This window comes from Megalopta genalis, chromosome 1 (genome assembly GCF_051020955.1).
Source record: "Megalopta genalis isolate 19385.01 chromosome 1, iyMegGena1_principal, whole genome shotgun sequence".
NCBI lineage: Eukaryota > Metazoa > Arthropoda > Insecta > Hymenoptera > Halictidae > Megalopta > Megalopta genalis.
The window spans coordinates 35,156,660-35,170,648 of NC_135013.1; the positions used below are offsets into that span (position 1 = coordinate 35,156,660).

The 13,989-nt window shown below is 43.4% G+C and overlaps 1 protein-coding gene across 2 annotated transcripts in view; it reads left to right on the forward strand.

Annotated features, from left to right (window-relative positions):
• Positions 1 to 13,989, forward strand: part of Glut4EF (Glucose transporter 4 enhancer factor) — a 140,431-nt gene that overhangs the window by 44,460 nt on the left and 81,982 nt on the right. The window contains exon 1 of one of the 2 annotated variants that reach the window (XM_033466168.2): positions 3,506 to 3,688. The exons of the other annotated variant lie outside the window; for it this stretch is intronic. Within the exon in view, the coding sequence (XP_033322059.1) occupies positions 3,635 to 3,688 (54 nt within the window). The 5' untranslated portion in view covers positions 3,506 to 3,634. Of the gene's footprint in view, positions 1 to 3,505; positions 3,689 to 13,989 lie in introns of those variants that run through there. 2 annotated transcript variants of the gene reach the window in all.

Consider the following 13,989-nt stretch of genomic DNA (forward strand, 5'->3'; position numbering starts at 1 on the left):
AATAATAATTTTATAATATAACATTTACGGATATCATAAAAATGGTAGTGAGAGACATCTATGACTGAAATCGGCAATTACTTAGTTGCCAACCCAATACAATGCCGCTCATATGGCGGCATTGGTCCGTTAACGGTTAAAATAGAATAATAGAAATAGAATAATAAGAATAAGTAAAATGGAATAATCGCATCTCCTGTTCTCAAATTAGATCATTTATTCGTCAATTAGACGAGAATTTACCGAAATTTGGTCGAGTCGTAAGCGTCCGCGTCGCGAATTTTTATACTTTTCGCGACACGTTTCATCTCGCGAAGAAAATTTCTGTCTCGAAGATATACGATACGTTCCAGACGTCTGAAATTTCGATCGTCCGAAAATGATCACCCGCCCAGCGGATATTTAACCGGTTAGCTCTCGATCGAATACTCGGCTCCTCTGCACTTTGGTATTTCGACGCGGCTCCGCGGAACAACGGTCGAGAATCTGACATTTGGAGGCACGGGAGGAAACGTTAAACGGTGGCATTTGATTTTTCCGAATCCTCGTGACGCTGTTCCGAAGATTTTTCTGGAAACAAAGTCAACCGGCCAGCCGGCGAATCGTTCCGTGAAAAAAAAAAAGAAAAAGAAAGATCACCGTGCAGAGAGTCGCCGAGGGTTTAAATGTCAGCGAGCCTTGTAAAAGCGAGGGTCGCATCGATCGCGGCGGACGCGAGGGAGGGCGCGGAGAAAAATCTCCGCAGGGACGAAAATTTGAAAGTGCCCCGGTGAAAGTGCATCGCACGTGGCTCCCGGCCAGATAGCATGGCGACCTCGAGAGCTCACCTCTCCGCCTCCTCGTTTTCCACGGATTTCCTCCGGCTTTCTTCCAGCCCCGGCGCACCCCGCCCCACCGCGCCCCGGTGTTTCTTCCGCTTCTGCCCTTAATCATTCGCCGGCCACGACCGCCCACCTTCCACAGCCGGTGACCTTTCAACGGTCTTCCGTCCTCTCCCGGTGGCCTTTTAAGCCGGCTACGCGAAGGCGAGCCGGTTCGACCGGAAAGGGAAAAGCTCCGACCGGGCTTATCGACTTCCGATAGCGCCCGCGAAACCATCCGCGAGCTTTCCCGGTGTCCTCCCGTTTCAACCGGGCCCGTGTCACCGTCCGACGACCGAACGCCGGTGAAAGCTGAACGCGACGTCGGTGAAAGGGGCAAGCTTGCCGTCCGGCAACCGTTTCGATGCTTTATTAAATAAGAAAGCTCTCGGATATCGAAAGGGATGTCCATATCTGTGAATGTCTGCGTTTGGCCATCGTCGAATTGTTATGTAATGTATCGTAGATTACACAAATTATATGTTAATTATTTATGGTGTATGTTATATAATATATCTTATATATTATTATTATATTATTTATATATATATATATATATATATATATATATATTATTATATTATAATATATATAATATATATATTATATTATTATATTATATTATATATATTATATTATATATATTATTATATTATATTATTATATTATATTATATATATTATATAATATATCTTACATATTATTATTATTATTATTATTATTATTATTATTATTATTATTATTATTATTATAAGTAGTTCGCAGATCTTTATGCAAAATGAAAGCTGTCCAAGTCAACTTTCTGGAACATAAATTAGATAAAAACGTTTTTCTTGTTTGAGCAGTCGTAATAGATTGACGATAATTTAACAATATCCTTAAATTCTTCTACCGTCGTCGATGGATCTTTACGCAAATTAAAATTGACCGAATCGATTTCAAGAAGACGTAGGAGACAAGCACGAGAGTTTGTATCATACTTCAATCATTCATACTTATATTTTTGCCATAAACGCATAAAATTTGTGTCACGAAATTGGAATTAGACAAAATGCCTGCTCAAAAGTTTCGATAACAGAGATGCGGCGGATGAGCTTAGATTCGGCAGCCCGAATCGAAGGCGTCGGCATGAACCGGCGATCGCGAAGCGAAGCAAATAGATCGAGGATCTCTAAGGTGTCGTGACAGAACTTCAAGGTCTGCTCCACAAACCAGTCCGACCTACCGGTATAACGGATAACTTCGATCGCTGAAGATCCAGCCGAAGCGAGTGCTCGAGGCGAGACTTCATCGAGAAGGACGAAGTTATTACGAGGAGAGACCTTGAACTTTTCGTCGACGAAGTACAGTAATGTCTCCCTAACTGACGCACAGATTGTGCACAAAAATGGACAATTTGGGAAATGGAGATACGATTAGTACATATATTTTATGGTTATAAGTAATATATTAGTATATATATTTTATTATATTAGTAGTATAATATATCGGTATATATATTTTATGGTTATAAGTAATATATTAGTATATATATTTTATTATATTAGTAGTATAATATATCGGTATATATATATTTTTATGGTTATAGGTAATATATTAGTATATATATTTTATTATATTAGTGGTATAATATATCGGTATATATATTTTATTATATTAGTAGTATAATATATTGGTATATATATTTTTTTATGGTTATAAGTAATATATTAGTATATATATTTTATTATATTAGTAGTATAATATATCGGTATATATATTTTATGGTTATAAGTAATATATTAGTATATATATTTTATTATATTAGTAGTATAATATATTGGTATATATATATATATTTTTATGGTTATAAGTAATATATTAGTATATATATTTTATTATATTAGTAGTATAATATATCGGTATATATATTTTATGGTTATAAGTAATATATTAGTATATATATTTTATTATATTAGTAGCATAATATATCGGTATATATATTTTATGGTTATAAGTAATATATTAGTATATATATTTTATTATATTAGTAGCATAATATATCGGTATATATATTTTATGGTTATAAGTAATATATTAGTATATATATTTTATTATATTAGTAGTATAATATATTAGTATATATATTTTATGGTTATAAATTGTCAACAATTATAAAAACGAGCCACAAGACTCGAATAATCGTATCTCCTCTCCCCAAAATTGTCCATTTCTGTGGACAATTCGAGCGTCAGTAAGGGAGACATTATTGTACCACGGGAGGTGCTCGAACGGAACTTGCGCCGGTCCATGAACCACTCTCGAAGCTCCGGCACCGACGGAGCACCGACGGCCACGCGTCGTCACGCGACGGAGCCAAAAAAAAAAAGAAAAACGGCCGAGATTCGAAACCGAGAAATTGATTATTCTCGCGCTACGTCGAGAGATCGCGGACGACGAATCTCGCGGGCTCGCTCTTCGTGTTCCTCCCGGTGTCTAATCAGCCGTCGGCGACCTTGACGTTTCAACGGACACGTTCTACGCCGCGTGAACTCGTCGCTGCGCTGTTGCCACGAGGAAGGGGCAACGACGTTATCGGGCGGACTTTCGCAATAACCGGGAATCGTCAATTGGCCTGGGAATTCGTAGTCGCAGTTACTCGATCGTGGCCGTAAAGTTTAGTGGAAAGTCGCCGCAGGAAAATCGTGGAGGCGCCGACGGGAGGAGCATGACGGACGGTTCCCGATATGATAAAATCGCCGATGGAAGCAGCCGCGCTGTGATCGCTATCGGGGATGATCGATAAGCACCGTTCTCTCTCTCTCCCTATGGTCGCGGTTTTTCGGTCGGTAGGTACGGTGGGAGGTGAACACTCTCGTTCGGTTCGCTCGATCTTCCGGAGGCGTCGAGACGCTCTCGTGCCGGTCGGTTTTCTTGACGAAATTGAGCCGTTTATTTTGAAAGTGGCATAAGTCGCTTTACCGTAATGAAAAGTGATGATTTTTTGTTGTTTAAAATATCAGTAACCTGAGATAACAAATACAAGTAAATCGTCTCGAAAGTCAGCATTCATATTTTTAAAAACGTGTTGAAACGCAAACCCTTAAATATTAGGGGGACCGGAAAGTTGCGTCGTTTCTTTGCATTAAATTGAAACAGATAAATATGCGCAGAAACGACATTACTTTCCGGCCCCCCTGATATATCGACTTAAAAACAAAGTGACTTATGCCACTTTGAAAATGAACGGCTCAATTAGTGGGTGCCGAGAAATTGTTCTCCGGATATTTGTCTTCCAGCCTCGGCTGCGGCGTCCTCTGCCAGAGAAAATGTACGGCAATGTCTCCCTTACTGACGCTCGGATTGTCCACTGATCGTGCCACAGATCGTGCCTCGTTTTTATAATCGTGGACAATTTATAGCTATAAAAATAAACCGCAAGGCTCGAATGATCGTGTCTCCTCTTCCCAAATTACACAATTTAGTGGTCAATCCGGGCGTCAATTAGAGAGACATTACTGTAATCGAAAATCGAGATAACAAAGATCGAGGGAAATCCAGTTCGGTCGATCGAAGTTTCGCCGCGTCCCGTTCGAAAGAGGAATCAATGAACGGAACGAAGCCTCGGGCCTTCTGTTCAATAATTTATGAATGAACGAAGAAAATCGACGGACCGGTAGCAGCGATCGCCTCGGACGGACCAGCGCATAAATAAAATAAATATAACCGCTGCTGCAGCGGTTTTGCCAAAAAGAACGCGGCTTCTCTCGGGCGGCCGCGCGTCTTCGTAAATATCGGACAGTAATTATAAAGTCTGACCGAGCGTTCGGTGTGTATTTTTGCGTGGAAAGTCTTTTTATAAACTCGCCGGTTGTATCTAATGCGGATTTATAGCGGTTAGATGTTCCGGCCGGCCGACACCGGGACCTCGTACGTCACAAACGGGTTTCCCCGACCTGCTCGAACGAGCGTTAGAACGCGGAATATAACCGATGGTTATCCGACGGGGCTCGTAAATTAGGCTGATCGGAAGAGATAAGCTTTCCGAATGACTCGAATATTCTATTCGAGGCAGCTCCGATAAAAAGGATCGTCCTTCGTCCGTTCGCGAGGCACCGCGATTCATCCTCTCGGCCGACTCCGCGCTGGTTTACGACTCCTTGATTCTCCTTAGTTCCGGTATCGTAATTAGGGGATCACCTATGCAAACAGCTTTATCGCCGGCGTGTGTCGCTACACGCTTCGAACGTTCGTCGCGGTGAATAAATTAGGGGCCCCTCCTCTCCTCGCGCGTCTTGGACGTCACGGTACGAAATAGGAAACACAGTGGTTTCAACCTTTTAGGTACGGCTGAATTCTGCGCGAGGCTATTTCTCTGGACGGCAGAGTCTGATATGTACTGTACAGAGTCTGATACTGTATATACAGGGGGTGTCCCAAAAATGTCTCGCGATCCGAAAGTGGCGGGTTCCTCGGGTCATTCGAAGCAACTTTTTCCTTTACAAAAATGTTCTCCGAGGCACCGTTAACGAGTTATTAGCGAAAAACAGTGACCAATGAGAGGCGAGCTCGGCTGGCGCGAGGCGACCGAGCCAATGAGCGGAACTGGGCTTCGCGCGCTGGTTGGCTGGGCCTTATTGGTCACTGTTTTTCGTTGATAACTCGTTAACGGTGCTTCGGAGAACATTTTTGTAAAGGAAAAAGTTGATCCTCGATCAATCTAACCTCGACTAGTCATCTTTCTTATTTTATTAACAATTAATCGAAAATAGAAAGAATTTATCTGTGACTATCGAATTCGGATAATCGAAGTTCTTCCTTTTATTCTTCCTATACGAGCTTTTAATTAAACAGTCGCCGTTACAAACTCGCCTTTTTAGCAACCGTGCAGGCAGCATCGCAATGCCAACGATCTTTTATTCTTTAATACCTCGGCTCGATACTTCGATGCCGGTCGAGCATCTACATAGGCGGTAGTAACGATCCTCCGGCTTCGATTCCCTCAGTTCGCCTTTCCGACGATGAAACAAACTCCGCCCGGAGGCCCAGAAAAAAAAGAATCGACCTCCTTGTCGAACATCGTGAGAAAATTCACCTCTCGGACAACGATCGAGGCATCGCCGCGCTAACGAACCTTTCACCCTTCACCCTTCGATTCACCCTTCGAACCGTGCCATTCGGTTCCTCGACGCGCGGCGCGAGAGGGCCCGGGATAAAATTTTCAATCGCGCGGCGGCTCGGAAAAACGCTCCGGTCGATTATCGGTCGCGCGATAACGAGCGAGGAGAGAGAGAGAGAAAAAAAGGAGGTCATTTTCTGGCGTGCCGCGCGATAAGGCGAAAGCGACGGCTCGCGTCTGACAGCTGCGCGCGATCCGGGGCCCTCGGAGAGGGCCTCGTAGGTGGGACTCGTTGGGTCGAAAACTTTCGTTTCTTTCCGCCGGGCGTCGCGTAACCCCTTCTCGCCCCTTCTCGTCCCGCGCGCGACTCCCGTGCGTCATTATCGGCCAGACGTAATTGAAGCAGCGCGTCGAGGGGGTTGCGCTACCCTTGACCGAGCCGGCCGGCCGGCAACGATATTTCTGCGATGATTTTTTTATTCGCCGGAGAATCACGCGATCGATCCGCAACACCGTTCTCCCTATAAACACCCTGTCGTCGCGCGAACTTTCAACAAGTGCAGCAGCGAAACTCCGGCGTAACGTCGGTTTCTCGCGATCGAGATTTAAGGGCGCACTTTTCGCGGACAATCCGAAAGAAATCCCGTGCAAATGTTCGCACGATTGCGCACGATTGCCTCGTTTCACGCTTGAAATTACGGCCGTTCGTTCGGACGACACTTTCCGGGGACACGATTCTCGAACGGAGGTACAGTAATGTCTCCCTAATCGACGCTCAGATTGTGCACAAAAATGGACAATTTGGGAAGAGCAGATACAGTTGATTTTTATAATTACGAATTGTCAACAATTATAAAAACGAGCCGCAAGGCTCGAATAATCGTATCTACTCTTCCCAAACTGTCCATTTCTGTGGGCAATCTGAGCGTCAATTAGAGAGACATTCTTGTATATTTTTATTTCGAAGCGAAGCCGATGAATGCCACTTTCTTTACGCGGCAACGCTCGGATATTAGAATCGAGAGGTTGCGAAATTAATTACAAGTTGTTCATTATTCTTACCGAGGGATGTGGATAAGAAGAAGAAGAACTAGATTATGCACCGAAGATTTTAATGATCCGAAAAATGTGCGACGTGTGCTGATCTTTTGTTGTGCGCGTAATTAAATTATATGTTTTGCAATTATAGGCAATTGTAAGACATATGTATCTTATTCCAGAATGTGTAAACATACAATATAAATATATACGTCAACCGTTTGACTGCTGAGGAGCGCCGTCGCGCTCTTCTTATTGTGAAAAAATACGTCAGCAGCCAAACGGTTAATATATTATATATATAATATATATAATATATATTATATAACACATAATATAACACATGATATGTTGTGTTTATTATGTTATTATGTTATATGTTAATATTATGCGTTAATATTATTTATATTATTAAAAAGTCCGCATAATATATAATATATATATATAATATAATATATAATATATAATATATAATATATAATATATAATATATAATATATAATATATAATATATAATATATAATATATAATATATAATATATAATATATATAACATAATAATAACATAATAATAATATATAATATTAAAAAGTCCGCATAATATTAACATATAACATAATAACATAATAAACACAACATATCATGTGTTATATTATGTGTTTACATCTTCCGATGTCGTAGATACGTCGACATTCGTTCTCAAAGGGTTAAAGAGCGCAGGTCTAAAAAGTCGATGGAACACGATGGTATCGGACGGAACGTTAGATAATAATCGGAACACACGTGCGCCAGAAAACCGTCAGCCTAAATCGCGCGATCGAGCGGCGCCCACGTGTTTACGCGACGAATTCAGCGGCGCGTGATTCCTACGGTTGCAGGCGGTCGGCGGATTAAAATTATATAAGAGCCGGTCCCATTTCGATGGGACGCCGCGCCGTTGCGACCGGGGCCGGGTGAAGGACCGGCTCGAGAAGAAAAATTGGTTAGCCCGACGGTTTTTACGGGCTCGGCCAGGGACGAGCGTGACTTCAATTTGTCCGAGATTCGACCGATAAATTGATAAACCACGGATCCGGCAGCCGAGCGGGAATTCGTTCACGCCACCCCCACGGTGTTCCCAAGACTCTGAATTTTATTTCGCCACGGATTTTCGCGCGAATTCCGAATCGTCGGGATCTCCGTGCCGCGGAACCGGTCGTCGTCGTCGTTGCCGAAATTCGCGTTTGGTCCTTTCGACGCAAGATTTCGCCTCGAGTTCGTTCGACGGGACATTTGAGCCGTTTATTTTGAAAGTGGCATAAGTCACTTTGTTTTTAACCCTTAAATGCACCGTGTTGCCATTTGGCAACATACAGAAGAATATTTTGTTTTGTAGCCGATTGGCTATATACGATAATTTTGTAATAAAAAACTATTTTCCTAAAGATATAATTTTTTTCTTCGCTTTTTTCCCTTAATACACACTCATTTTTTAAATGAAGTTTGATAAGTAGAAATTGAAAACAAAAAGTCATGCATTTAAGGGTTAAGTCGATATATGGATGCTAAAATGCATAAAATATGGGTGCTAACTTCCGAGAAGATTTGCTTGTATTTGTTATCTCAGGATACCGATATTTTTCTCAGTATAAATAATCTCGTATAAATATTAAAAAATCACCACTTTTCATTACGGTAAAGTGACTTATGCCGCTTTCAAAATAAACGGCTCAATTGTAAAAACGAGGTGCAAGGCTCGAATAATCTTTCCAAATTCTTTCCCAAACTGTCCATTTTTGCTTACAAGCTGAAGGAATATAAAAATAATGTCCGAAGGAGTAAAGTAATGTCTCTCTAATCGACGCTCAGATTGTCCAGAAAAATGAACAATTTTGGAAGAGGTGATACGATTATCTTTGCGTCTCTGTTTATAGTTGTTGACAATTCGTAACTATAAAAACGAACCGCAAGGTTCGAATAAAAATCGCATCTGCTCTTCCCAAATCGTCGATTTTTCTGCACAAATCCGAGCGTCAATTAGGGAGACATACAAATATTTACTGTATCTGCAAGAATATTTGTTTAGGAGAATATACTTTATTTCGAAAAGCGGCGATAGATTCGTCGAACGCGTATCTCGAACGGCGATGGAGTCGTGGTTCTCGATAAACGTTGATTATATGGTAACCTTCGACGCTTCTCGCCGTCACGATTCCAGCGTTACCGCGAAACAGCGTTCCCCGCGGTGTAATGTACGCAAGGCAATTTTTATCGGTGGCCGCGTCACGACCGACACGCGTTAAACGCCGCTTTATTGTTTAACGGCACGGATCGTTAAAACCGATTTACGAATATCTCCATAAACTATCCGCAGGATTTCTCCCTACGGATTCGATTGTACCGTCGCGTCGGTCGAAAAACGATCGGAGAGCGATCGAATGAAACTCGATGCTCCGACTTTCGACTAGGTGAATCAAAAATTGCGAAAGCGATCTGCATAATTTCACCGATTCCGAAGCAACCTTGGGGAACGAACGTCTGCGCGATAGAAGTTTCAATAATCCTGTCGATCGAAAAAAGAAAAAAGAACAAAGAAAAAACAAAGGTCTTGGGCACCGTGGCACTTGCGGTAGACATAACATGGGGTCCCTTCGAAAAAAAGAAGAAGCCATAATGAAAATTTTACGACTCTTTCGAGCAGCGCGAGTTTAAAAAGCCATAAAAACAGCCGAGACCGTAAGCAGGAGTCCCGCCGGCCACCAACAGAGACATAAATCTCGTTTCCACGGGCCCTAAAATCACCATAGCCCTTGCGCACCGTGTCCAAAGTGTCCGGACAGATAAACGCTTCCATTTATAGGTCCCGCTAGCTACAAAGTATCCTCGACGAATCTCGTATCCGGCGATCGTCGACGCTTCGTTTCCGAATTGTCCGCGCAACGCTGCCGGGGAGAGGAGGAAATGCCCTAATCGTTGGCCACAACGTACCGAATTATCCACTCGACGATCTGTGCCGCGGCCAGCGCGCTCGTCAAAGGAAGCTGCGCTATAAATAGCGCGTCGCGCGCTGCATCTCGCGCATGCAATTAATCGTTTGCGCTCGCGAGCGAGCGCGCGCGAGCACGCGCGATACATATTTGTTGCAACTTCTAGGCATCGGCGCGGTCGAAGGTCGGGCCTCGCGAATTTCGCGGGCCGGCGACATGGGGGAAATCGCGGACGTCATCGCCGACAAAAACAGCTGGTCGGACACGCGTTAACCCTCGATCTCGCGTCTTCCGGTTTGCGTCATCCGGAGAATCGCTATCGTTTCCATGGAAAACGTCGCTCGCGGTGCCCTCGAACGCCTCCTCTTACGTAGTCGGAATCTCATTAGCCGCGCGAGAAAGAAAACCAGGAAAATGAGTTTAGTAAGCGGAATCGTCGCGCCGCGAGTCATCGTCGCGAACAATCGTTGGGATTATTTTTCGAAAAAAGCTATCGGAGATCGCGGCGCGGAGATTTTGGCACCGCGAGATTCTCTGGATTCGGAAAGTCGCGATTTTTTTTTGGTAATTCGATTGTCGCAATTAGCTTAAAAAAGCGACGAAGATCGCGGCGCGGAGATTTTGGCACCGCGAGATTCTTTGGTTTCGGAAAGTCGCGATTTTTTTTGGTAATTCGATTCTCGCAATTAGCTTGAAAAAGCGACGGAGTTCGCGGCGCGGAGATTTTGGCACCGCAAGATTCTTTGGTTTCGGAAAGTAGCGATTTCTTTTGGTAATTCGATTGTCGCAATTAGCTTAAAAAAGCGACGAAGATCGCAGCGCGGAGATTTTGGCACCGCGAGATTTTCTGGATTCGGAAAATCACAATTTTTTTGGTAATTCGATTGTCGCGATTAGCTTAAAAAAGCGACGAAAATCGCGGCACGGAGGTTTTGGCACCGCGAGATTTTCTGGATTCGGAAAATCACAATTTTTTTGGTAATTCGATTGTCGCAAGTAGCTTAAAAAAGCGACGAAGATCGCTTTACGATACCGAATCGACGACGTTGGCGAAAGAAACGAGAAGAATGCGTTTCGGGTGCGAAAGAGTTGAACGCACTGTTTCCTTATTTTTCTGTCGGATCCCGTGGATCGATACTCGATTACGTACCGCGTCCCGACTCTTCGCCGGCTGGCTTCATGTTTTATAAATTCATTCCTAACACGCGGCAAAAGGCACACCTCGGCCGGCGCGCGTTCGTTTCAGATCGTAAGGTTAGGCGACGCTGAAACACAGGAACGGTCTGATAATGCGCCGGTTCTAAACACGTGCGCACTGCTCGAGTTGCATATTATGTTTCCTTCGCACGTGACCTGCTCGTAAATCCACATCGAGCCGGCTCTAAGGACAGCTATCGACTAAAAGAGCGCATACGTATTTCGAACGAAGTCGATCGGCCGAGGCGTCGCTCGAAGCGCCGGAAACAACCAGAAACCTTTGCTCTCTCCATGTGACAGAAATGAAACGCGCACAAATTATCGTCTATCTCGCGAGTCCGGCCATCGATCGCGAAAAAAATTCTACGCTTCGACGATAGAAACGTTCCGTTTATCGATTCTACGCTGTCGCGCAGGGTGTCCGGATCTTCTTCTGGACGCGCCCCCGGCGCGTCATCGGCCCTGACCGCTCTGGAGCACGTTTCGCGAGGGAAACTGGACCCGCTAAAAATTCCTTCGGACGGGAAACTCGAAGAATCCGACGGCCGGAATCGGCTCGGATCGGAACTATCTTGACACGGGCGCGGTTTCTGCCGGTTCCGCGACGGGGGAACGCCCCTTCGCGGCCCGATGTCCCGTGGGCGTCGAATTCCATCGTGTTCCGAACGAAAGTTACGCCGATCCGGCCCGCGCGGATCGGTCGAGATTATTGTTCGAGAGAAGGAGAGAGAAGAGAGAGAGATGGAGAGAAGAGACAGGCCACGATCGACGTCCTCGGCCCGGGAATCCCGCAGGAAATCCTCGCGCGGACCGAGACGCGATAAAGATAAAACCGTTCCCGTAAATATGGCCGTCGGCGGGGCCCTACATTACGCGGGCACACGCAATTATGGCCGGCGTGCCGCGTTTAATTGAACACGTGTATCCACCGCGTGCTGAGTAAATTCAATGGCCTCGCGCGCTACCGCATCGTCCGGCAAAAAACACGTTTCATTGCTGAACTATCGCGTCGAAACGTTCGCAAAGTCGAATTGCATAATCCTCTCGACGGAATCTGCACGTGAAAATTTGTTAATCGATTTTAACTCCGAATCTTAGATAGCTTTTCTGCGCTATATGTTCCATTCTGTATAACTCGGGGCAGTTTATGCATATAAAACCCTTTACCCTTTTTTACAGTATCTCAAATGTAAACTTAACGCTAAACCTACCACGGTCAAAGTGACCGCTTTCTTATTTTGCAATTCCGCAAAGTCCCGAGACTCTTTCGTGGAAAGCGCTAAATAAAACAAGTTATATCATTGGAGCAAGTTTTATAATAAAAACTTTACAAATTCCAAGTAAATTCGGTCTTCTCACTTTTGTGAAGCGGTACATGCTAGGGAGAGAAAGAGAGAGAGACAGAGAGAGAGAAAGAGATTTCATATTTAATCGATTGAATTTGTTTTCTGAAGATTAAATATTTTTCCATGTTCGTGTTATTGGTTGTTATGTTAACACTAAACCTACCGCGGTCAAAGTGACCGCTTTCTTATTTTGCAATTCCGCAAAGTCCCGAGACTCTTTCGTGGAAAACGCTAAATAAAATAAGTTATATCATTGGAGCAAGTTTTATAATAAAAACTTGACAAATTCCAAGTAAATTCGGTCTTCTCACTTTTGTGAAGCGGTACATGCCAGTTAGTATCGCTGCTTGGTAGATTTAGCGTTAAAACATTATTTTCTAACACGATAGAAGCGATTTCAGCGATGCCTCGGAGCCACCATTCAAGAGCGCACGCGGTTAAATAGACCATGGACTCGATGTTCCGCTGAATCTCTGTTCGTAACCTATTCAAATTAACGGCCGAAGAGATCAATTTTTATCGGCGTCCTGTTTCTTTCGGTTCGGAGAATCGCTGCGCCTCGCCGATCTTATGAAAATCTCCGGTTTATTTATTCGACTTATTAACGGGGGCCAAGAGTGTGGTTACTCGCGCCTGAAATATAAGGCGGCTGAAAACACCAGGGGGGAACTCGAAGAGTATCGCATCGTTTTGCCGGAGCCATTAAAATTAACGATAGAAGAGACGAGGCTCTATTCGAGTCTCTCGCATCCTGCGATCGTTCGCGGAAAGTCCGCGTAAAAATCTGCGCGTCTAATTTACTGCACTCGGAGTACCGGATCGCGGATACTATATGCTCGTCTGAAATACGAAGCGGCAGAAACGTCTTTAGTCTAATTAAAACCGATGATAGAAGAGAAGAATTTCTATTCATGTCCAGGTTCTTGGAATCTGGATAATCTGGATCTTGCTAAAAAGTCCCGGGGTGCATTCGTCGTACGCTTTGCAATAGCGAATGCGGTGAACGAAGCACGTTCGAACGGACCGGAGGCTTATCTATGATATAAAATCGGTCGATTAATCTGCGATTTGTGCGACGAACACGGCTAAACGAAGTTTACGCCGTTGGAAGTGTCGGAAGCGTCGATGGAACGAATTATGATTAAGTGTGTTACATTTGGGAATTCGACGCGTTGCTTTTAATTATAATAATACATATAATATAATAATATACTATAATAATATAACATATAGTATATATAATATAATAATATAATAATATGATAATATAATAATAAATGCTTTTTCTTGCTCTATCTCTCTCGTTCACTCTCACGACTGCTCTATAATAATATAATATATAGTATAATATATATAATATAATAATATTATAGTATAATAATATAGCATATAGTATAATATAATATAATATTATAATATAATAATAAATGCTTTTTCTTACTCTATCTCTCTCGTTCACTCTGACGACTGCTCTATAATAATAT